The sequence below is a fragment of the Poeciliopsis prolifica genome, unplaced genomic scaffold, assembly GCF_027474105.1.
Source record: "Poeciliopsis prolifica strain line A6 unplaced genomic scaffold, Auburn_PproV2 SCAFFOLD017, whole genome shotgun sequence".
Classification (NCBI taxonomy): Eukaryota; Metazoa; Chordata; class Actinopteri; order Cyprinodontiformes; family Poeciliidae; genus Poeciliopsis; species Poeciliopsis prolifica.
The window spans coordinates 9892057-9918517 of NW_026562392.1; the positions used below are offsets into that span (position 1 = coordinate 9892057).

The following is a 26461-nucleotide window of genomic DNA, read 5'->3' on the forward strand; positions in this document are numbered from 1 at the left end:
AGGTTACATTTGTAGTTCATAGAGATAGAAAACAGGAGCATTTGCAATATTACAGATTCGCTGTAAAAATCAGAATAATGGAGCCATCAAACCAAGGATCCATAAACAAAATTCATGTTTATTTCTTATTCACTAAAGCAGGTAGAAAAATCAGCTATAGGTAGAAATATATAGAGAAACCTTGGTTTCCAAAGAGGCTAAAAACAATATTGTTTAACATTAATTGTATGAAATATTGAATAATCTATTAAATAATTCTATTTGATAGATTTCATCCAAATATCTCCCTAAATTGATCTCAAACAAATAAACTTGTTTTTATTATAATTTAAAGTAAAACAAAGTAGTTTGATTAAAATATCTCTCTGATGGGCAAAAGAAGTGGCTCAAGGTTAAGCCAGTATGGAAAACCTTCACTGATAGTCTATCTCACTTTATAAAATGAAAAACAAATACTCAGGAGCAGTGGAGTCAAAGATTATCCTCCCAAAGCGGCAGAGACAGCAGAAGAAGCATTTACTACTGCAAATAATACGTATGTTGAAAAATACGTATGTTGAAAAATCCAACAAAATATGGAATAATTTTTATACTAAGTTCTAGCACAATGATGACTTCTACAAGTGTTTTAGAAGTCATTATTAGTGTTTTCAATATGCATATTTTGTTCATTCATTTATCAAAGCAACATAAAAAAACTCCCCAACAATTTGCAGGAAGAGAAACGATGAAATGCAAAACCCATCTTGGAACGCTGAGTTATTAAAACTTTCACTTCATCTCCGCTGGTGTCTCGACCTCCTTAGGAGAAAACCATAAAATTAATTCATTACTACTTTCATTGGTTCACTGGTCAATAATGGGGATGTTGGTAATAATTATTCACATCTCAGTGACTCCATTAGATTGCTCGCTGTCCATGTGCAAGTGTGACGGCAACAAAACAGCACAGCTCCGACAAAAACACATGGTGCAATTTAAACGTTCATGATCCTCTGTGAGGGTAAATCTCTTTACTCTCCTTATCTTCCTAAGCTCTTGTTTAAAATATTAGTTCTTCATCTGTCTAAGCAAAAAACACACAACAAAAAGAGAGGTATTAAAGGTAATATTTTCCTTAAAATAAAAGCAGACACTGCTCACTGTTGTAATTATGCCAATAATTTGAAGAAATTTCATAGCCTTTTTATACTTGTAGTAGCTTGGGATAGAATCAATACATGGAATAAAATATAAATGAGCCTTGGGGATGTCAACTTATTCCATGATTATATTTATTGTTTTTATGAAACATGGATGTTCTTACCATTGGTCCTCCTGTGCCAGCATCACCTCTCTCTCCTTTTTCTCCACGAATGCCCTGAAAAGGAAACTGTCACTAAATAGCCCAGTGACATTGTGGGTTTGAATGGAAGCTAAAACTCAACAAAAACAAATTATTGGATGAAAAAAATTTATTGAATTAAACTACACCAGTTAGTTTGATTCAGTAGCTTTCAGGATTTGCGCGGGTTTCCGTTTGAGGATCCTGTCACAACAATTTCAAGGCCAAAAAATTTTAAAAATATATAATATTTAAGCTAAAGTTTTTTATTATATTTTCATCATGAAAGCACTATCAAATACATAGGTCCTAAGCAATTATGAAGATTGCAATTTTTTATTATAATGAATGCTTAAAATGAAGATGGTAATGTGGAATTTCTGAAGTCTCAATTCCAAGAGAGAAAAATAAATGTTTCTCATCAACCCGACCAAAAGACCTAATATGGCTGCCATGTGCATTGAACAAGGAAACATACATTGCTATACATTTCTTTCATGTATAATTAGCATGGTGACTAATTAATAACACAATGAAAATAATCAAATGTGTGTTCATGTATAGATTTGTAGATGTTGCATATTGATCATGTGTTTTTAAGGCTACTGAACTACATTGTTTTACTTTTAAATTGTCAGAATACTATTTGAATCTTGTTATACCAACAACATGCCTGGGATTGCAGACAAATATTAGCATTGATGGCTAAATCTGCCACATTTACCCAACAAACTGAAGTGTTTAATGTGCAACATCCTCTCTAAGTAAAGTAAATGTGGCATTATCCTTAGGAGAGAACGATTACTCAAACGCAGGCTTACTGGGGGTCCCTGAATGGAGAGTCCACTGGGTCCTTGAGGACCAGGCGGTCCTGGAGGTCCAGAAGGGCCGATATCCCCCATGGGTCCCTGAGGTCCCTATAAAAACCACCACAACAAAAGAACAAGGTTAAAATGATATGAATTTTGATGAGCCAGAGCATTTTTTTATGAGATTGATTGAAGACTGAAGGACTCATACAGTTTGATAGTTTAGGCCTCTTTATTAAATATGTATGCAAAATCAAAATATTAACTTTACTAAAAGTTCCAAGATGCCTTTCTCCCACCAAATACAATTAATTTGTTATTACACATTATCTTAACAAAAGAAGTGCTTTATTTTTCTGAGATCTGACTTAAGAGCGACATACAGCCTCTGATCCACATCATTTCTATGATTTCTACATCTCTGTGGTGAGATACAGGACTGGACTTCAATTTGGACACTTCAGTCATCTGTAGTCTGGTTTTTTATGCTATTGGAGCTTCATTTTATTACAGTGTGAAATGTGCAGACAACTTTCCTGCAATAGCAGCCAGAAAAGAGAGGTTAATGCAAACCAAAACTGATTTGTGGTGTTTGGAGAATTTCAGTACAGTGGGAGTCATAACAAAAACAATTTTTAAGTGTGTTCATTTTACTGTTCAACCATGCGCATCCTGAGTTTATGTGTTTCTTATCCATTAAAACACACCAACTAACCAGAATGTGGAAGGATGAAGGAGGAACAAAAGCAAAGAGCAAAGGTGTGTGTTCAATCAATCGAGAATCGCATTTATTTACTTTTATTGTCGAGTTGTGTAATATGTACTGCATGTCACATGCGCCATCTTTCTGTCTAAGTACGTGATAATCGTCCCACTTACAATGAACGGAGAGGTCTGTAACATCCATTGTAAGTACACCTCAACTGTGAGACAGAATCTAAAAGAAGAAATCCAGAAAATCACATTGTATAATTTTTTAATCTTAAATTATTAGCTTTTGTTGATCCTCTGGATGATCCAGATCAGACATTGGAGAATGTCCTGTGGTCAGAGGAAGCCAGTATTGAACTTTTTGGTACAAAGTCCAGTTTGGAGGAGGAAGAGCAATGAGTACGACTGTAACAGAAATCACCCAAATCATGAATCATGGAGGTGTAAATATTATAATTTGGAGGTGATTTTCTATGAAGGAACTGAACCATGTGTCATGAGACTTTGGGTAACTGCATTATTACCTCAATAAAGGCATTAAAAATAAATCATGGCTCCGTCAGAAGCCTGCAGTCTTTAGATCTTAAACTAATTTTTAAAAATCTTTCGATGGATTTCATACTTGTGTTCCCAGTGACGGCCCCAAAACCTGAAAGGACTGAAAGAAAAATATGTTTGGAGGAGTGGCCAAAATCCCTGCTGCAGTGTGTGCAAACCTGGTAAAAATATGGAGGAAACGCCAGGCTTCTGTAACTGTAAAAAAGGTTTCTGTATTACGTTTTATTTTTCTTTTGTATCAAATACTTATTTCAGACCATAAAATTAAAATTAATAATAATAATAATAAAAATCTACAATAAAATTTTTGTGGGTCTCTTTGTTCAGATTCTGTCTCTCACTGAAGAAAATTACAAACCTCTCCAAGCAACAAATTGTCAGAGTATAAAATACTTATTTTCTCCACTGTAATGTTGAAATGTTTACTGGAGAATAAAAGGGGAGACATGCAAAAGTTTGTTTCTGCAAAATCAATTCAGTTTTTTTCCAAAGACAGAGGTTTCAAGATTTACTATTTCATTAAAAAAAATTCGAGAAAATAATCAAGTGACTTTGGCTGTGTTGCAGTGTATTTAAATGACTATTTTGAATAAACTGGATTGAGTTCAACCAAATCTAAGTTTTAGATATTTGTGCTGTTGGACTTGTTGATCTTGTAAAGCTGAAATAAAATATGTGCCCACCTGAGAAGAAACTTTTGGATTTTTAACCAAGCTTGACTCCCTTGTGTGTGATTCCATTTGATTTTGTTTTTGTGAAATAAAACACATTCAAAATAGTTGATATGCATTTCAGATTGATACTTCTACTGAAAAGTAAAGTTCCAGAGATTAAGTACCCATTACTAACCGTCAATCCTGGTTCCCCCCTGTTTCCTCTGGCTCCCCTTATCCCGGGTCCACCCTAAACCGATGATAAAAAGCAAAGCAGTTAAAGAGCAAATACCGTCATAATATAGAGTCATAAAACTTATAATTAACAGGATAAAACTTGAAAAATCTCAGTTGGCCTTTTTATTGTTTTGTAAAGCAGACAGGCAATTATAAAAGCAACCAACTCGCCACAAAAAAATTAAAATAAAAATATATCTAAAATAATTTTGTATTATCTAGATCCAGTGGACTATTGTTAAAAGCAAATTGCCTGTTTTTTTCTTTATTTTTACCTCATAAAGAAACAATTGGAATCTAGACTTTAAGAGAAGAAACAAGCCAAAATTGACCAAATTTGGCACAATAACACTCATTGGACAGAAACATAATAGATTAAAATAGAAACAACCAGCCCATGAGATGACAAAAGCTGTTGTTTGTGAGCATAAAGTTTAATTTGGTGGCAGAGTATTTGGAATAATGTTCATCCAAGTTAAAAAACACCATTTGCCACTATTAGTAGAGATTCTAATAAGAGCATTTTGAGAATTCAATTTATTAGAGGTGATATTCCAGTTTTTGGCATCTTTTAATACATTTATTCATCAGCGTATTAGTGAATCTTGCTTGAAAAGCTGTTTGGTTTATTCTCTCTGTTTTTGCATTTGTGATACATAGGAATGTGCGCTTGGATTTTCTGACACAGTAATCTTTCTTCATCCTTGATAATGCTTAGCTGCACTGCAGCTAAGCACAGACAATGGGGATGTTTTTCCTTGCTTGGGATCAAAAGTCTAGCAAGAAGACAGTGTGTGTTCGTAAGTATTGTGCAAATGGCGGAGACTACCAACATGGATTTTTTTCATGTTTCAAGAATGCATGTATTTATATTTAATATGAATTTGCATATATTTGGGATAAATCAGGTGTAGAAAAATCCAAGCAGATATGCTTTTCTTTTCCAACAGCGTGATTCTTACATTTACATACTGCAAAGACACTAAAATTAGCTTCCAGCAGGAGTGAAACAAATAATTACGTTTGGATTTGTATGCAGGCCCCCAGTAATGAAAGAAAAACACAGCTATGATTTTCTGAGTAATTTGATGCCAAAGACAAATTTACTTCTTGGATGTAAGCCAGCATGGGCACTTTCCAATTTCTATCCAAAAGAGATGATAGGTTGGGCACGCCTCACTTTTTAAATGCTGAATTGATTATTGGCTAATGTTGAGTGTTGAACTGTGGCTGGGTTAAACACATAATACAGAGGCAATCAGTGGAATATGAAGCACAGAAAACCGTGGAGGTCTGCTGCTGCTTAAAACAGAAAAGTCTTCACTCACAGGGTTACAGGTTGAAAAGCAAACATCAGAACAAGCAAGGATTGTTACAGATAATTACCTGAATCAGCCTGCATGGGGGAAATTTAACACATATATTCTAATTATTATATTATTAAAACAAAAAGATATATGCTTAATCGCCTAAAAATAATGCCTTAGTTTTAGTTTAATGGTTTGCAGTGTTTTTATTAGAATCCAGGGTTTGGGACAGGTGTTGATTGGACTTCAAACTTGACTGAGAAATACCCAGCTTTGAACAACACACACTGTTATGCACCTGAACGTGAATAAAAACATAAACCTAGCAAATATTTGGCTATTGAAATTGACTTTCGGTTCCAAAAAAGGCCCAAATCCGAAAGAAGAGAGGGATGTGATGAGTATGTTTGCATCTGAAATCTGTAAGTCACTGTTCATTTGATTGAAATAAAAGTAATCCAATCATTTGTCTGGATTTATTTTTACATAATGCTATCAAGGTGAGTCATTACAACTCATATTTTTCTTTTTTCCCACCACTCTTATAGATTTGTCGCTGCATTCATCATCACTGTGCGTTGGTGGCCCACTTTGAGACAAATGTCCGCTGCCAATCAAATGGGCTTACATTTGACTCCAGATTACTTTGGTTTTGAGAGAAGTTTGTACTCGACAATAAGTCTATAACACCCTCCAAATTTCAGCATTCTCCAAACCAACTGAATAGCAGATTTGAACATATTTGTTCTAATATGTTCAAAACAAACACTACTTTGCTCTAATTTGTTTAAAGAACACTACACAAGATGTCTTGTTTTCATACAGACATAAGTGCCATTATAGACATGAAAATAGTGACATATTTTCATGCATTCCTGTGGACTGAACCGTGGAAGATCAACCCAATCAGAAGAATGAACTGGTGTTCGTACAGGGGGCCCAGATGGTCCTGGAGGTCCTTTGCTCTCCTGAGAACAGGTACAGGCATGGGGCAGGGGAGGACACTGCTCCTCCACTCTCTGATAGCACACATACACAAAGAGCAAAAATTCAATGACAATAGATACAGATTCAACTGTTTCATAACAGGCAGAGGCTATGAGCACAAATGCCAGCAAGTTAGAAATCTCGCAGTTAAGAGGAGGATCTGCAAATGGAAACTGTTGTTTAAGTAATGCTCGCCGTGTTAATGATGCTAAATGCCAGTATAAGTACTTAGATAAGTGATGCAGCTTCATAATGGTTTTGCCAAAGTTCATCCTACACCTTGTATTACAGCAACTGTTCTCACACAGGAATCTCCTCTTTTTCACAGCGTGGGTGTTTAAGAGAAATACTACTGGGCTGAAATCAGGATTGATAGACCATTGCTACACAATAAAATGGAGATTGGATATCAGCCATAAAACTTCTTTATATCTTATAAAATGTGATATATAACACTCCACCCTCAGGGATCAAGATGTGATTGAAACAGCTGCTTCTAGAGGGATGAGTAAAGTTTTATTGAATTTCGGTTTGAATCAAATTGGACAACTGTAAAACTTTGGCAAATTATTCTTTAGATTCAGAAAAATAAATATACATTTGTGTGCATGGCAAAAGACGAGGCTGGTAATTGTCGATGTTCTTGCGTTAGTCACTGAATGAATCTAGACAATCAAAATCTGATCATAATTGCAATCACCCCACAAATTATTTGTGTCCGTTTCAGACAGCTAATAAATCTTTTGCACAAGAAAGATGAAAAAAAAAAAAAATTTTAAAAGCGTGGCCGATATCCTTCTGTTTCTTACCAAAGCTGGCAGCTCACAGCATTTATCTCTGCTGGCCCAGGACGTGCTGCAGATGATGTCAAACATCTGCAGCTGAAACTGTAAACACACACCCAGCCATTTTTATTACTACTGCAAATAAAACATTTCAAAACAGAGCAATACAACCAGACAGATACAGAGTAAAATCTAGCTTAATAAGCAAGATATAATTATTTTATTCACTGCATATTATTTTATTGCGGTTATTCATACTTCATTGCATTAATGGACTTTTATTTGACATAAATTGTGTTTAATGGAGAAAATGTTCAGGACAAAGACATTAAAAGCCATCAGGTCTTGGAAACAAATGTGACCCAGTTGATGGCTATTACACAGTGTTTAAGCTGAAAAGGAGTTTATATTATAATAAAACTTGACATTAAAAAGTAGCAATAAAAGAAAGTGATGCTACGGAAAGTCCCACCTTGGATTAACTAGGCTGGGATAGTTTTATCTTTAAAGTTTAAATATATTCCAGAAGAGACATGATAGGCTTTGACACATGACTTCAGACTTGGATAGAAATGTGTTTTTCTTTCTGCCACTGTTTTATTTCAACAATCCTTATCTATAATACAAAATGTTATCTGCCAGGACCCGAAAGCAACAGCGGTATTATTCATTAGTAAAATTGGAAAAGTAAACTGGTTGAAATGTTCAAATTTAGTTCAAATATGATAAAAAAAAACAACAACAAAAAAACAGCAGCGTTATTAAAAAAGAAGTAAATTTAAAGTAAAGTTTTTGTTAGTTGCTGTAGATTGAAGAGCTGATTTTGGTGTAATTCTCTTAGTTTGGGTTATAATGGGTTTTAGATTAAAATGAGCCAATAATATCTGTAAGCCCTTTGGGAACTTGTTTATTTTTGTCATATTACAATTCCATTAAATATACTTTATTGAGGTTGTTTGTGAAAAACCAACACAAAGTAGCTCTAGTGATGAATGGAGGGAAACTATACATAAAAATCCATTCCCTTTACTTTGAGTTTTATTTTGCAGATAAAGGACTAACCAGCAGACTAGCTGAAATGTAGGGACAGGGAAGGAGAGTGTTAATTAAAGCAGCAGCCAAGAGGCCCATAGCGACTCTGAAAGACCTACAGAGATTCATGGCTTGTGTAGGAAAATCTATAGGACAGTTATCTGACTTTTGGACATTGAATCAAGATTTATGGACCACAGAATGTTCTGCCAATTTTTGAATGAAAGCCCATGGTCGTCTTGTTCAGTTTTTCACAGACAAAGGACAGAGAAAACAAAGCATACAAAAAGTGCTATGGTCACATGAGAATAACTTAACTTTTTAAAATTGAACAAGTTGTTGGTGGAAATAAACTCTTCATGTTATCCTGAACACATCATTTACAAAAAGACTCAGTTGTAGCTCAGACAAACAAGTTGTTCATGGGAAGATGGATGGTGCTGAGTACAGGGAAATCCTGGAACTAAAACGACTGGAGGACATAGAAAGACTTGAAATGGGGTGAAGTCCCCTTCCGGTAGGCAAGCCACCCACATATCAGAGCTAGAATGGTTCAGAATACAGACGAGTCAAGACTTAAATCCAACTCAGAATCTGTTCATAATCAGATTTTCAAAAATGCTCTTCATTTAATCAAAATAAGCCTGAGCTAAAATAGTGGTGAAACCTCAATCTCCAGATATTTAAAGGTTGTAATAATGCTGAATATAATGCACCCTTCAAGATTTTTTTTATGTGAAGTTATGTCGTTTTTTCCACAAATTTAAAAATTATTACATGCTGTCTTGGTGAAAAAATAAAATTAAAATCTCAGTGGGATTATTGCTTCTAAAAAAAATAAAAAATAAAAAAACAATCAATGGTTAAAGAAGCAAGGGGGAAAAATATTCAAATAAAACTAGTTGAGGCAAAAATGTGAAAAAGTTTATGTTATGAATTCTATAGTGATTATTAGTATCATATCAATGATACTGATAAGTTTGAGATGTTTTGAAAACAGAATAAATAAAACCTGCATTGCGAGTAAACACCTAATAATAGTTCCATGATAGCACTTTGTATTTCCAGCAGGTTGTCTCACCATCTTGTTCCCAAAACCACTTTTTTCATACATTTGTGACACTTTGCAAAATTTCTACTTGCCATAAATAAAATTAACTCCCACTGTTTGACTCACTACAAGGTATTTATGGTTGCTGTCTTTCCTGGGAGTAATTCTTCACTCATTTTTCACACCCTCTTCATATCCCCTTGGAATACAGAGGGGGTGGACAGCAAGCACAACATATTTTTCACAAATTAATTTTTTTTTTGTTATATTTCTCTCTGTAAAATGTCAAGAGTGGACTCCAAGACACTTTCCCCCCCCACCACCATCCTAGCATCTTTTTTTGTCTACAGATATACATTAATCAGTACTAACCGGAGCAGAGCTGTCTCTTTTGGCTCTGGACCGAACCATTTTCCCCAGGACCTCGACTCCGTCCGTGGTGATATTCCCAGCCGCTCTGACGGACTTCTCCCCGACCACAAAGCAGTCCAACACCACCTTCACCGACGTCTTGCTGATGGTTACATGGAGCTGTGTGGCAGAGAAAACAAGGTGTGATAGAAATTTCCTAATTGCCAGACTTCAGAGTAAGACAACAATGAGCAAGCTGTGAAATTATCCTTAATTCTGTTTACATGTGTTGGAGTAATCTAATCTAACTTGATTTCCACTGGCGTTAAGCTAGTGGGAATCAAAGACACTTTTACTAAGTGTTCCCGTAACTTGAAAAGGTTGGACATTCAGAAATACCCTTCAAAATGAACCCTTCACTATTTTATAGGTGAGATTACTACAAAATGGAAACCATAACTCGTGCCTAACAAGGGATTATGTTTACCTTTCAAAATAAACTTCTAAGAAGCTTTCAAATAAAAGTTTTTGCATAAATTAGTCAAACTTTGTGATCTAAATTTCTCAGGAACCTGCGCCATGACGAAAACGGGACCAAATAAATTTAAATGCTGCTCTTTTCTTTGTTTTGAATGAGAAATTTCTTTAAATGCCCCTTGATGATGTTTCATGTTTCTGTGTATAACCTAACGACACGTCAAACATAAATGATCTCACACATCAAATTGAACAATTACATTTATTCAGAAGTTTTGCACCATTTATTCTTATGATTCATTTATTAACTTTTAGATTTATATTTCCAGTCAAATACATGCAGTCAAGAAAAAAGGTCCTGCCAGTGTGGTTTTAGGCCAAAGCTGGCCTGATGAGCCAGACTAAAGTTGGACTCCATAGTACGGGGATTTTCCCAGAGAGAGTTTCAGCAAATGAGCTCAATAATCACCCTGACCATAAAGTCCTCTGTGCCTGTGTTTCCCCCCCCCTTTTAGATAAATACTTTCCAAAAGTATCTGCAATGAGCAAACAAATAACCCAATCCACCCTGAGCTCTGGAAGTCTGTGAGCTAAAACTGCCTACTTAAGAGAAAAGTGCTGCCAGATCCATGAACCGTCACATGCAGATGTCTGTACAGTTAATGAGGAAAGAAAACCAGCATTCTGGTGAAGGACAGTAATAACCTAGACCATTAGCGTCTGTGCATTTCCCCATTATGCTTTTTTTTTCTCATAACCTCTATGCTCTTGCTCATCTTCAGCAAAACATGCACAGACACCCTATGTCAAAAGTGCATAAATGAATGTTATTTGCAGATAATATGGAGACAAAGTTCAGATGCGAGAGCCAGAATGCAGCCCTCTGCTGAGGGGTGAACATCGTTTTTAAAATGACTTTAGTGTCCTTCAGTCTGAATACTTCACCGGGCATAAAGTGTTGAGCTTTTTGTGAAATAAAGCATAATGAAAATCCTCCATGGTGCAGACATTTAGCTGATATTTAGTGGCATTCAGTTAAGGTTAATATTAGTGGTGAGGGAATGAGAGGAGGGCAGGGAAATGTCGATGGTATATAAGCAGCACTGTGTGGTATGTGCATGTCTGCCGTTCTGTCTCAGCATTGTCCTCCATGTGACTCGTCTTCATGCTAAATGAAAAATGTTTTGTTTGCACATTTCAGTTTTATAAAATCAAAATTATTTTGCCAACAGCAGCAGGAAGCAAAAGCTAATATTTTATTTTATTTTTTTCTCTTAAAAGGTCATATTCTCAAAGAAAAAGAGCTGTGTTCAAAGGGCATAAGGTTCATACAGTAAAACTTACCACTTCCTGGATGTACTTTTCTTCTAGTCATCGATAAAGCAATGTGACACACAGTGGCTATTAGTTCACACACATTTGTCAATTTAACTGAAACCCAATTAAGACAAAAGATGTGAAAAAGGCACCCAAAAAGAGTTTTAGCACATGTCTTTTTAATGTTTAATCATGTGGGGAGGTACAAAAATAGCATTCACATGCCTCTGGAGAATATTATGGCTCTGAGCAATGTGTGAGTTACAGCAAAGACAAGTTTCTCTTCTCCCCTTTGTCTCTGTTTTTTACAACTATATTTTTCTTTGCGACTAAAACTCAGAGTCATTTCTATGTATTCCTCTGTTCTCTGCTTTTACCTGTCTCTGTTTTCCATCTCTCCCCCCGGGGTTTGTCGGCCTGTCTGTGCCTGCGTGCCTCAGTAAGCTTTGACAGATCCTACTGGGTTTCCTGCTTTAACGCACGGCGTCTTCATATGGTAATCCTTTTCTAAAGGCCACACAAACAAGCTCATACTCACGAACACTCCTCTTATTCACTTGTCATCCTGTCTAAATAGAAGCAAACACTTCCTTTGGTCTGGCAGTCCCCTGCATCTGTTCCTGCTCTGAACATTGCCATGTTCGCCAACAAAGGCAAAAGATTGAATGATGGACAGCTACTCCTGCACATTTTGAGATAAAGAATGGAAAACTGGAGGCTGGTGGGTGGCTGTGAGGTTTCTTTTGGCAAAAAAAATATACTTTAAGTAGTGTCAGAATAAACCAGCTGCTCCTTAAAGAAGAACAATGCTTTATTTTCCAAATCCTAACAAGTCTCTTACAACTAACCAATTAGAGATATTCAGAGAAAATCTCTGAGGATTGAATATTTTCATCTTAATGGGGTTGATCAGAGTTTTGCAGTCTCCATTGGTCATTTATTGAGACCATGGAGACGAAATAAGACGAAATAAATTATTTCACACCTGCATTATTGTTTATCTTACGTAAATTTTTAATTGTTTCTTATGAACAGGAATAAAAGTTTTTCTGCAACAGAAATCTCCCTGGACTTTTCGGTGCAATACCACACAATTTACATAAAAATCAACTTTATTAAAATATCTAAATGAAAAACAATTTGACTTAAGAGTATACCCACTGGGGCTGAGCTAAATTAGAAAGAGAAAAGAGACCTAATTTTCTCAAATTCTCGTGTGTGTGGTTCTATCGGAAATAAAAGTTAAAATATGAATAAATCAGTAAAGACAAACCGTGAGGAGGGAGATGGGCTCTTTAGTTGGAGGTTCAAACTCTCTAAAACAGTGCTGATAAAAAAAAAGAGAACAATTGTTCGCCCACGAGGCTCTGAAATCTCCCCAGCCTAAATGTACAACTTCAAAAACATTGAAATACTTGTGGGATCTTCCTGTTTTTGTGCTTCACAGCTGCCTGTAATCTACAGTCCAGCTCCCCTCTATTCAGCACAGTTTCTGTGCAGCAGTCGAAAGGTTTATCTGCAAGTGCATTATAGATTTGGTCTTTTAATAATTTTCACAGGAACTTGCAAAAGTATTCATACCATTTTATGTACTTTTTTAATATAATTTGCACCACAAACGTCAAATAATTATAGTTTTTTTCATGACACACCAACACAAAGTAGTGCATAAGTAAACTGTTGAGCTAAAAAGGTATTTTGTTAGAGTTTTTTTCACAATTAAAAATCTGAAAAGTATGGACTTTGAGAAGTCCATACTTTTCAGAACTGTGCAGAACCACATTTCAGCTACAATTACAGCCGCAGGTCTTTTGGAGGATGTCTCTGTCAGCTCAGCTCGATTCTGAACTTTTCACCAATTTTTCTTTGCAAATTGCAGCAGTCAGATCAGACAGAAGAGCCTGTGAACATCCATTTTCCAAGTTTCGCCACAGAATCTCAATTTTTTGATTCGGTTCTGCATTGTAACCCATCGTTCAATCAATCATGTGCAATTGTAGAAGACTTTGCATTCAGATAAGTGGAAGAACAAGTGCTGTGTAGAGAATAAAACTGGTTAACTACTTAATAAGAATTAGAACTTATTGAAGTAAGAAGACAAATAAATGATACAATTAAAGACAATGAGGATTAGGAAAAAAATAGTCCTCTGTGGCTCTGGCTGCATTTTTGGGGTCATTATCCTCTTGGAATAATGACCAAGGGACCCACTGCTCTAGTCTTTCGGGGGGTTTTTTTTTTTGCCTTACAACAGGTTTTCTCTCACAATTGTTTCCCTCTGTCCTTTATATAACCTGTGGATAATATCAAATATGTCTGATGGTTTTCTGCTAACAGATTCTCCCAGCTGAGTTGTGGTTCTGAAGAGGCCTTGTGGCTGTTTTTTCTGACAAACTCTCTACTTCTGGCCCTCAGCTTGACAATCATGGCTTAAATTATACCTACACTTGTGTCTCACTCAGATAATGGTGATCATAAAAGCTTGTTTTATAACCTAAACCTGCATAACTTTCTCATCTGCTCTATTCCTGACCAGTCTGGTGTTTCCTTTGGATATGATGATGGTTTTTGTTCATAATTGTTTTCTGGTAAATCTATGAAAGAACAGAAAGAACAGCTGTAATTGATAAAACTTTTACCAAAGTCTGCCATATTGAAAGGTCAAGTAATAGTTTTTATTTGCGAAACATTTCTGAAAAATAATGCTTTATTCTTTTCCTTCAGCGGCTTTAATACTTCCAATTAAATCCTGATCAAACACATTGAAGTTTGCATAACATGACAAAGCAGAAACAGGATACAGAAAGTGATTTAGGTTACATCCACACTTTAGACGTAATGATTTAAGATGCTTGTCTGCAACACGCACCTTGTGGAAGCTGCCGTGGAAAACCTTTTTGATTTCTGGTCCTTCGAATGTAACAGTCTGGAAGTCTCCTCTGTAGTCGTGGTTGAAGAATGTCAGAGTCTTCCCAGAGCCTGTGTGCAGGCGGAGTGAATGTGGGATGAGGTTAGAGGAAGTTCACGTTTGCAGACAGAATTAACTTTTCTTGGATTTAACTCAGCTAAGCTGTTTTTGAAAAACAAACCGTTTCAATGATACCATTTGTATAAATATCATAAGCAAAATAACATGCTTGCTGAAGCACTTTCTCTTTTTTTGTACTGCAGTAATTCGGAGATAAGAATTTCAATGTGAGCTTTTAGTTCAATCCAAGTAACAACTGAATGAATATTATTCAGTTAGACTTAAGACGTGCAATTATTTGGAGAAACAAAATGTTTAGATCAGGTGTGTCCGATGCCGATCTTCAATGATCGGTGTCTTGCAGGGGTTACATGTTCCCTTTGCTCAATACAGCTGAATCAAATGAGAAGACTCATTACCAGAGTCTCTGTAAAACTTTCAGCCATCAACTGGAGATTGGACAAGCCTAAAATGTAGGTCTTAAAGGCTGAGTTTATTGCTCTAGATAAAGGCCAAGTACATTTGAGGGGATTAAAAGCGATACTCTCAGCTGTGTTTCTGTAGTTTTGCTTCCAAAATTGTGAACTTCCTTTGCTTACTTGAAAGAAAGCAGGAAAACTAAAGGAAAGAAAAAGGAGAGCCAAAAAACTTTCAGCGACTCAGACTCACTGTCGAGGATTAGGCCCACCATCGGCTCATTGTCTTTGTTGAGGATTTCCCACAAAGCAAAAGGCTCCTGCGGGGTCTCAGGGAGCAAACGGAGCATCATAGAAATGGTGTAGTCAGATGGCAAACCTTCAGGGTGAAGGTACCTGTGGAGCAGACAAACAGAGAAAAACAGCAGGCTTAGCTGTGCCTTAGAGCCACGTAGCCTCTGGAAGTCTTTTACAAGTGGCTTTTGACTTGCTTCAGCTGCTGCAGCGTCTGGTGGAGCGCTCGCTGCAGCTTCAGACAGACTGCGCATCCGTTGCCTTTTTCTGATCAAAGAAGCCACCGTGTTTTGAATGACTGCCTCTGGGCATGAGGTTTTTTTTTTAATGCCGCCCTAAACTTTCCAAACTGTTCATTGCTGACAGTTTTAAAAAAATAGAGCAATCACACAACAGGAAGGTACAATTTCAGCCTGTTGACAACACAAACCTTAAAACGACAACATCGCAGAAAGGAAAACATTACAGGAGCTCAAATGAAGCCATTAAAAGCTTCCAATTACCTTTGCTACACAAAGGATTTCTATTTTCATGCAAGGAGGCTCTAGATAAATGCTCCCTGGTGGAAAGTGGCAACATCAATTTTTATGTATTTATTTGAATGTAGTACCACTCTGTGCTGCATTAACAGCTGTGTTATAAAATGCTAAAACAAAAAAAATATTACATTTTTGAGGAATTCAAATGAAGCAAGTTATTTTTATTATATTCTTACATTTTCGAAGATGATGTCAAATCAAACTCTTTTGTTAAATCCCACTTAATCATTTGAAATGTTATTGTTGACATCCAAACTTAACCATAGAAAAGAAAATTGCAAAAGTACAGCAAATATTGCAAGTCACCACTGATATAAAAGTACATACCGATTATTTTATTTGCTGATCTATGGGGCATCTACTCTGGCCACTGTACCACACAGTGCCCCCGTTGATCAGTAAATAAAATAATGTGGTCGCAAATTTAAAAAAAATTGTAATTTGGAAATAATCTATTACCATCCCACACCAAAGCTTGGAAATATCTTGCAACCATCTTCTAGCTCTATCAGATCGAACTTCGTCAAAGTCAGTTCTGCTCTCTGACTTTGTCACTCTAAAACATCAACTTTTCCCTCATGCATAAACCTTCTCATTCTGATGGAGAAAAATAAAATCCATTTTTCATCTTCAACATCCCATCAGATGTCTGAATGTTTTAGATCATGACTGATGGCCCTGTTCATATTTCCTAAGCATTTTCCCCAAGAGCAACTTTAACCAATATTAGTTTTAGCTTTAAAGTGGATAGAGAATATTTGGGCAGACTAAAAAGCGCTATATTTTAGGCTTCATTTGCTCTGTTACACAGCGTGTATTTGATATCCAGGAGAGGACATGCTTTTGCTCACTTGGTGGGCTGTAACACCAGGGCATCGCGGTGTAACCTGTAGCAGGGGAAGCTGTTAAACGAACCAGGCTCCAGAGAAACTCCAGGTAGGGTGCTGTACTCCTTCTCCACCAGGCCAAACTTCTCCATCATTTTGAAACCTGAAGCAGAATCATTTTCTCTCAGTGAGATTATTACCTACATAATTGTCAACTGGTTCGTCTGCGTCGTCATTATCGCTTAATGGGGAATGAAGCTTTATCAGTCTGTGCGTCGTGTGTGTTGCTCATTTGATCAAATCTCTTACCTGCCAGCGTGTTGCCGCTCATCAGAACAGATGGACAAGCTGAGAGACAAAGAGTTTATGACCATCATCAGCCAGCATTTAAATAAACTCCAGACAATGCCTATGTCCCTGAAGATTCATGGATTTGGTTGGTGTTTAAAACATAAGCTGGTGTTACTCACTGGCAGTGGCTGCCTCACAGACGAAGGTAATAAGCTGCTCCTCTATTTTCTTCACAGCATCCAGATCATCCACGAAAAAGACGTGTCTGTCACTGGGTTTGCTGGCGATATTCACCAGCTCTCCATAGTCTGCATCCGCAAAGCCGATTGCAAAGATGATGTAGCCTAAAAGTGGCATAAAACAGAAAGTCTTCTGATAAGTTTGAAGTAAATGGAAATAAAAATTATAAAGAATGTTCAAATCTTTGAGTTTCACAGTTACTAAACAAACTCCTTGTTTAACATTATGAAACAGAGTTAAACAAGGAGTTTGTTTGATATTAATTATTAATAGACATGTGTGGGCTGCACTTTGGAAGTTGATAGCACTGTTCCTCTGGGTTCGATTCCCGGCCCGGGCTCTTTTTGCACGAAGTTTGTATGTTCTCCCTATGCATGCGTGGGTTCTCTCCGTGTACTCCGGCTTCCTCCCACAGTCCAAAAACATGACTGTTAGGTAAATTCTCCCTAGGTGTGTGTGTGCATGGTTGTTTGTCCTGTCTGTCCCTGTGTTGCCCTGTGACCTGTCCAGGGTGACCCCACCTCTCGCCCGGAAAGTTTTGCTGGAGATAGCCACCAGCATTCTTCCCGAACCCACTAGGGACAAGGGTGTAAAGAATATTGATAGATAAATGGATGGATGGATGTTAGAGTGCGCCTCCACAAATGTGCTAAGCTCAGATGTGACATCTTTCCTGTTGTAATCAACCATTTTACACTTGACGAATTGAAGCACCCACCCTCCATTTGCATCTCCTTTGACACTTTGTTGACATCATCCTGCGAACGTCCGTCTGTCAAAACAACCAGGACCTTGGGAACACCCCTCCTGGCTCCGGCCTCCGGCGTGAAGATGGATTCCTTCACATGCTTGATGGCTCGACCTGAGAAGGAAACAAAAGACAAATAAGACATTCATATTTAAATGTGTTTTTTTGTTTAAATGTGCCTGCCTTACAGTAAGTAAATGCACTCAAATTAAAAGTTAGATAATTTTCTAGACCTTTCCGAGTGAGATTACGCTTCTGCAATAAAGGATCTTATTCGAAAGAGTTGTACACATTTCTATAAGGAAGACAAGTGTGGAAGTCACTGCAATTGATCCTTGTTCAATCAAGCTAATCCATTCCTAATACTTCAAAACAAGCAGATTCTCTGTAGTCCTTTTCAAGTTTACTGTGACAACACCCCATCCTTTTCTAGTTAGTCTCTGATTCACAGCTGTTTCTGCATCATACTGTATAACCTCATGCATAAGGTTAATGCATAAGTAATTATACAAACAAGGATGATGTCATGGTTATTGCTTCACGTGGTGGCAGACTTCCGGGTATTTATACTAATTAGCATATGTATTTATGGAGGCGACAAGGTGGACCAGCGCTCTATTTCCCACAAATTTGGATGAATAAAGAAAAGATGCGCCACCACATGCATGGACACGGATTTATACATCAAAATTTTTTGGTGCGGCGCAATTTTTTAATATTTTCTGTACGCCGAGCTTTTGTGTGAAAGCTGCGCCCTTTTGTGTGCAGGAGGCCCCTGGACATTAAAGGCTTTTCCCCTGACTCTGCTGATTATGTTCCTGTTTTAATGAGTTGCTGACACTCCCTTCATCAGAACCAGCCCCCTCACATAATTACATCTTTTAAATCAAACCCACCATGAAAGTCCATTCACAAGCGCATCACCACAGTTGGCTTACTTTAATAAATCCATGTTATGGCTTTGAGGTCCTTATAACTTCCTCAAACAGCAGAACCTTTTTCAGTGACATTGTTTTCAGAATCAATTCAAGGAGAAGTGTCTGAAAATATATAAAAATATAAGCAAACAAACTACTATGCAATGGTATAGTCTCAAATCTAAAAAAATTACTCTAATAAGTAAAAGATAAATCACCTTTCTCGAAGAAAAACATTCTTGAAAAATTTGCCTGTTCTATAATAGATGCAAATCTGAATTTACATTTCTATTTTACCTGACAAAATGACAAAATAATATCAAGATTTGTTCTGTTATGATTTGTTCTGTTACACCATCACTTTTACAAAAATATTGCATTTTTGTTAAAATGTAATATTCTGTGCTGCTTCACACTGGATCAAAAAAGGGCAGCATAAAATGAATGTTAGAGAAACTACAAAGATGGCTGATCAAATTCCTCCACTATAATTAATTCATCTTTCAATGGCGTTAATCAGACACATTTCTGAGCAATTATTACACAGAAATGAGTTAATGCTTTTTATAATCAACCTTACAAGACAACGTGAGAGAATCGATGACCTAAGTACTGAGGATTGAAACTAACACAAACATTTTGTGTTGTATGTTTTAACGTCATGCCAGAATATTACACAAAGTTTGCACATCTTGAGGTACGATCACCTGGTAATGAACCTAATCGTTAAATATGAAATGACTAGACTGCTTTAAAAGGTTTCCAGACCCACCCCTGATAAAAGCCATGTATGTGAATATTGCAGCAATGTTTTATAAATCTTACACATAAGAAGACTTTCAACTCAGCATTCAGCAGAGTTGGACTCAGCAGAGCAGTAGACAGTACAAGTTTTAATAATGTGCAGAAATGAAGTATTTCTCTGGACATCTCACTGTTTGACCCATGAAGGGAACTAAAAGTAATTTATTCTACCAACAGTAAGTGAGAAGTGTAATCTTCTCACACAGTCAGTTTTTTAATTTTAGGGCCAATTTAGTACATCATTATTTACATAATCAGTTTAAATGGGGTTATTGTTAATCATCCTGCAAGGGACATTTATGTGTTGGAGTTGTAGAGATCAGATGATAATAAACTCCAATTGTTGCAGAAATTTAATGAACAACCATAAACTGATTAAGGATACAGCAAATTTATTACTTCAAGCAAAACTTTCAGACTATATCACAACTTTCTCTCTCCACATTTTCAAGAAGCTGTCTGTGATGACAAATGACAACGCTGTCAGCCTGGAAATGTTGGGATGTCAGACATCTGTGAGCGGTACATCTGTTTCTACACACTGATCGTGACGGGCATGTCTAGAAATGCAGCAGCTAGCGAGGCATGAAGAGACACAGAAGACAACACAGGGAGGAGGGCAGCTATCAGATGGAGCCGGGGGCCGGGCGATGGAGGCTGATGGAGAGGGTTCAGACGGAAAAGACCAGAACCGAGAAAGAGAGGATGAGGAAATGTATCTAAATGAACACTTTTCAAGGTAGTTTGTCTTCAGATGTCGCTTATCATTTTCTAAAGAAAAACAGGATTGTTTTTTTGGCGTCTCAGCTTTGTGCCTGCTGCCAAAGAGAGATACCATTACAAAGCACACACAAATCAAAACAACTGAATAGAGAATCTAAAGTCATATACTTTGATCACTCATTTTAAAAGACCTCACAATAACTATCCTAAAAATGTAAGTATACTTTTGGAAATACATATACATAAAAATAACGTTGGGTTGATTCTGCACCAGCAGAAGATTATATAGCTCAACTAAATACACCAGTCCAGTTCAACCAGAACACTGCTGCTCACATTCTCACTAACACCAGGAAGATGGAGCACATCCCCCTACTAATTTAATTAGAGTCAAACCTACTAATTATTCAGAGAGTCAGAACTAAACACAGTAAAGCAGATTTGAGTTTTTATGCTCCAACACTCCGGAATAAACTTCCTGCTCAATGCTGCCCCAACCTCGAGTCTATTAAACCAAGGATGAAAACTTTTTTATTTGCAGTTGTCTATTCATAAAATTAATTAATGGATAATTAATTAATTAATTAAGGTTTTATGCACCATAAATCTGGAATAAACTTCTAGAAAATTGCGTAATAGATCAAACATCGAGTTCCTTTATATCAAGGCTAAAAACCCTTTTCTTTAGAGTTGCCATTTATTAATAAGTGGCCATTGATTATATCTACTCTTGACAGCAACTTTTCCCAACTATTGCACAGTTTGCTCATTGCCTTACATTTGTATCATGTGAAGGACTTTGAAGTGCCTTTTTTCTGAAATGTGCCATACAAATAAACTTGACAGAAAGATGGAAGGGGCTAAAGAAAGCAATTGCAGATCCATAAAAATGCAGATGCTTCAAAAGACTTGAGAGGTTTGCATTCATCCAGGGCAACAACATTCGTACAGCGAGAATGAAGTGCAATTTTCTAAAAATGCATAATCAAAATTCAGACCTAAATTTATGTTAGCAGATGTTTTTCATCCAATCCAACAGAGCTTTAGAAAATATTAAACAATTTAAAAATATCTCTACAAATCTTTTTTATATGTGTCAGCCTCACCAGTAAAAAAAATCACAAACCTGTCATATAAAATTGCAATGAAACACACAGAGGTTTCTGTGTGATGAAAGGGAATGAATCCTTTGCAAATCTGTGCAAACCCTTATACATTTAAGCACAAACAAACAGCAAGTTTTGGATTTTAAGCTTAGACTAACTATTAGCTGTGTTATGGATGTCATTTTAACTCCACAGCACATGAAATGTTTGTGTATTCAAACAGCCCTGCTTTATGATTTAGTGACAATAAAACAATAACTTCAGAAAGGGAAATTTAAAAAGCACAAGCATAAAAACTTAATTTCTATTACTTTCAGTTTTTGTATTGCTCAAAAACGAAGAGAAAGAAAGATTGATTTTGTGTCTTGGAGCATTAGCCGCACCTCGGCTGATTCTCTTTTACCCCTCTGTGGTCTGAAGATGAAATATCATGGCTCATTTTCTTCTTTGCTGTACTCCGCGTACATTTGGTTTGGATACTGTCCTGTCAGCTAAAATACTTGCGCCTCCATTTCCGTCTTTTAAGCTGTAAGCAAATGGAGAAAGAATTTGCAGAGCTGAAGACAAAATATTGAAGTGAATGTCCTTTTGCAGAATGTTTTTTTTTTATTGTAGTATAATTAATTTGTTTTGGTCTATGCTCTCTATTCTCTATTTGTTCACTTCTGTAGTTACTTTTATATGTTATGTATTTTCAGTTTATGTTGAATGTGTAGGAAGTGTAGCAGCAGGGAACTGCAACTAATGGGGATCAAAATAAAAGACAAAAAAATGGTAAGGAAGAAAACAAAGCAAGAGAAGCAGATAAAGATGGAAGCATGTAAAGGGAAAAAATATTACTTATATATTACAGAGGCCTTGAACATCTAGGTACTTTATTTTCAAGGACAGAAAAGATGTTGAGCACAAATCTCAGACGTCAGCTGAATGAAAGTGCTTTTAACAACCAGGATTGCCAATAAAAGCAGAAACTAGCTGAATTATTGACAACCGTCTCATGTGTCCTGGTACAGAAGAAACATCCGCCCCAATTTTACAGACGTGATCATCATGCATCCTGACCGGGAATTAATATATTTTCCCCCTGCAGTCAGTGATAGCATGGCTGTAGAGTGAAGTCATTTAGTTGGATGGATTTTAAATGCTTTTTGGCAGCAGGGTGGTTTAAAAAGGAGCTGCCATAATCTAATAAACAGACAAGCAATAAAATAATGATATATGTAATAATTAAAATAGAAGTGTGGTAAATGTATCATAAAAACATTTTGCAGTTTCATTATTATGTCAGTGTATTAAATGCACTAATTATATTGTGCAAATATTAATTTATTTTAGTATTTCTTTTATTATTTCATCTTTGTTATGCAACAGTTTATCATAACATAATAAACTGTCACGAGGGCTTGGTAAGTGGAGCATAAATGCTCATTGGTGAACATGGATAGCACCTCCATAGCAAACCAATCTGATCGTCAATAGCAGCGCATCGACTATGAGACGAAAGGCTGAGAAAATAAATAAATTCACAATATGCTCCAACACAGGAGTATAACAATGATTCAATAAAACATAAGAACATGTTTTATTTATTTTTATTTGTACCTGAAATATTGACGATATTGTCATGACATATATTTTGGTGATTTTTTAAATAGAGTCTATTGATTGTGCTTTCAGTTCTGTTTAAATGATCACCTACTTAAATAGGTTTTTTAAAATTTATTTGTGTATGAATTTACACCATCTTTTAAAAACTCTTTAAAAAAATCTTGCCATCATTTCAGTAAAAATACCACCAAAAACTAAAATGAATATAGCTGTGTGTCAGAGTGCAAGATGGAAAAGTAATGGAGAGCTGCTTGGTCAAATAAAGACATTTTCCAAAGCATGCACATTTTACAACATTTCAGGTTTGGAAATGAATCTTGATTGTCTTGAGGAAATATTCCTTCCTGCCTCCAGAAAAAAGAAAACTAGTAACTGTTTCTAATAGGTCATTTCACACCAGAAACAGCTCCTGGTTGGAGTGTAAATGGATCATTCCCTCTGGTCCAGAATGAATGAAAACATTCACAAGTAAGTTTTAAGACATTGTGGAAATATTGTGATTTCAGCTCCAACTTCCAACATCAACATTTTAGGACTACCTGAGGACTCCAAGTTCTCCCTATTTAAATATGTTTTTTACGAGGGGAAACTATTATCTGCAAAAATCTAATCGGACCGTTTTCACAAATCAGAGGTAAATTTAGACTAAAGTAGGACAAACTGCAAGTGTACTTCAGTGCTCTCATTGCAGTAATCTTGACAACGTCTGCTACCTGTCTTGGTGTTCCCGCCCTTGTATCTGATCTTCTGAATGGCTTCCAGCAGCGCCTCCTTGTTACTGTGAGAACTCAGCAGAAACTCTGTCCGCGCGTCGTCGCTGAACTGAGCAACAGCCACCTGCACAGAGAGAGACAGAGACAGCGAACAGGTTCTCACTGGAGAGAAAGAAAATGCTCTCAGGGTCCAAATCCTATCTGTCTGCACCTAGAGAAATAATTTTCACATCAACACCAAACACATCATCGCTTGAAAACTGTTCCAACATTAGTTTATGCAGGTTTGGTTCAGCAAAAATTCTTATTGTCGTAAACTAGCAATTTAACATCCACTTCAGTTTTATCTGCTGTATTTGCATTCACTTTGGATATATCAGGTGGCACGAAACACTTGGTTTGTTTTCTTAAGTCATTTTTAAGACTCGAGGTTCAGCTTGTGGCAGGACAATGAACCTACACGTCCAGCCAGAGCTACAGAACAATGGGATGGTTTAGAGCAGGGGTGTCAAACTCCAGTCCTCGAGGGCCGGTGTGCTGCAACTTTTAGACATGCCTCTGCTGCACCACACCTGAATAGAATAATTAGGTCATTAGCAAGGCTCTGGAGAACTGAACATTTCTGATGCAATATGACAACATGTAGAAGTTTCCAGCTGGGTATGAATAGTTTTAAAAGACTGATTTGTTCAGATATCTAATACTGATATATAATCAATCTAATAGGCTTTTCTCAGAGCAATGGACTCCATCATCCCTTTCACACCAGTAATGGTGCTACTGCTGGCTCTTGTCTGATTACATTTATGGGCCCACTGCCTTTTTACAGGGCAGCCAACTTTCTCACATTACAGCCAGTGGCTTGCTGTCAGGATCCCACTGCTCAGAGGTTTTGGGGAACAGCAAAGGCAGCAAACTGTTTAACAGCAGACATTACACAAATGAAACAAAAAGGTTTAGCAAGCACCTATATAGTGTGACAAATGAAGCAGCTGAAGTCTGCTGACATCATGGAGGCCACGGAGGAAAGAGGCCCCAATAAATCAGTTTTACACTGGAAGGAGTTAAAGGCTGGCATTGCTATTGATCAGCCTAATGGTAAAACTGTGGCAGGATGAGTCAGAGAAATGCTTCATTCCCTGCTCAAACCACTTGATGCTTATTCCAGCTTTTAATTCATGCAGATTTAACTTATTAAAACCACCATTTATGCACAAGAAGTAATGTTTCCTGGCAAAGAACACAGGCAGAAAATGAGTAAAGTTAATCGAATGCAGCTCAGCCACTTGTATGTTGCTCAAGAAAGTGAAGATTGACTCACCAGGGGAATAAAGTTTCTTCTCACATTCCTAAACTTTTAAGTAGATAAAGGGCTGCAGACAAGCAGGTATCTCAGGGGAGTAACAAATGAAAATTGGGTAAAAAAACAGCTTCCATGTCATATGGACGCGTGCCAACATTAGCACTTTACCAATAAAACAAAGGTTTGAAAGCACAAACGTAAAACGTAAAAAGCAAAACAAAAAGAATACAATTTAATGATCTAATAGCCAGCTTATGAGAAAATCTGAACTTCAATTTCAAGTACAGAAATTTCACACTAGAACAGTTACCACAAGCCATATAATGGTTTAGAGGGATTGAAAATCTACATGGAAAACTTCTAAATTGCTGCAAACTTTGCTAATTTTACGGGGATCGTTTTTGCAGAGTTAACATACAATTAAACATGAGCTTGGCGCCATAATTTTGTCACAATATAAAATCCCTGGTTCTTTTTGAGCATCTGCTTTATATTAACTATAGGAAAGAAACAGTTTTAGAGGGAAAGCTACAAATCATAAAACAATTTATCAAATAATTCAAAATTTTAATGTAAATAACTTTTGGGACAATTCCTTTATTACATCCTTCAACCTTCTCTACTCACGGTTAGCCTGAGCCGTCGCTCTATTTATACTCATATCTGCAGCAGTCCAGCCCGCTTTGGTCATTCTCACAAAAGTTAGAATATCTTGAGCTTTCCCACCTCCACCTTTGAATTATTTAGACACTATTCAACTTGTCTGAGCATCATACACACACACAAAAAAAAATCCAAAGCATTAGTGACAAACCTGGGTGCCATCTGGTCCAATCAGATCCAGTGAGCCCATAGTGCTGTAGAGAAAACGTGTGATCTTCATGAAGTTGTCGTCCCCAATGGACCAAGAGCCGTCAACCAAAAACGCCAGGTCAGCCTTGGCTTCCTTGCACACTAGACAGATGAGACAGTCATGCACAAAGACTTAGTCAGCCCACCAGTTTATACCTGGGTTAAAAAAACAAAAAACAAATTCACATGAAGTCATACAAGGACAAAGCGAATGCAGAATTTCAACAGGTTGTCTAATTATTAAGGCTGATTAAACATTCAAAGTCAGAATCATGGCAAATATATCTCCAAGAAAAGGGTCAATATGTAAGGATCAGGCCTTGCCAGCAATGCACACAGTGTGAAGTTCAAAAGACGGGTTGACTATGTGCACTCACTTCGAAACTCACAGGAATGGACCTTTTTTAATGGGTTTATGTATTTCATGTCTTCTTTTGTTAGCGGCTCAGTCGTGTTCGTGGCCCTGCAGCGACTTTGCTCTCTGCTTTTATTCTTCTCAGGTTTCTCAACAAC

General features: G+C 36.8%; 1 protein-coding gene across 2 annotated transcripts in view; it reads right to left on the bottom strand.

Annotated features, from left to right (window-relative positions):
- col14a1a (collagen, type XIV, alpha 1a) overlaps positions 1 to 26461 on the bottom strand; it is a 108592-nt gene that overhangs the window by 22313 nt on the left and 59818 nt on the right. For both annotated transcript variants that reach the window (XM_055041883.1, XM_055041882.1), the window contains 14 exons: positions 25911 to 26050; positions 23794 to 23917; positions 17893 to 18036; positions 17114 to 17278; positions 16953 to 16991; positions 16668 to 16806; positions 15237 to 15379; positions 14469 to 14578; positions 9827 to 9985; positions 7396 to 7473; positions 6532 to 6618; positions 4252 to 4305; positions 2146 to 2241; positions 1307 to 1360 (listed from right to left, as the gene is read on the bottom strand). In XM_055041883.1, coding sequence (XP_054897858.1) covers positions 1307 to 1360; positions 2146 to 2241; positions 4252 to 4305; positions 6532 to 6618; positions 7396 to 7473; positions 9827 to 9985; positions 14469 to 14578; positions 15237 to 15379; positions 16668 to 16806; positions 16953 to 16991; positions 17114 to 17278; positions 17893 to 18036; positions 23794 to 23917; positions 25911 to 26050 — 1532 coding nt within the window. The remainder of the gene's footprint in view (positions 1 to 1306; positions 1361 to 2145; positions 2242 to 4251; positions 4306 to 6531; positions 6619 to 7395; positions 7474 to 9826; positions 9986 to 14468; positions 14579 to 15236; positions 15380 to 16667; positions 16807 to 16952; positions 16992 to 17113; positions 17279 to 17892; positions 18037 to 23793; positions 23918 to 25910; positions 26051 to 26461) is intronic.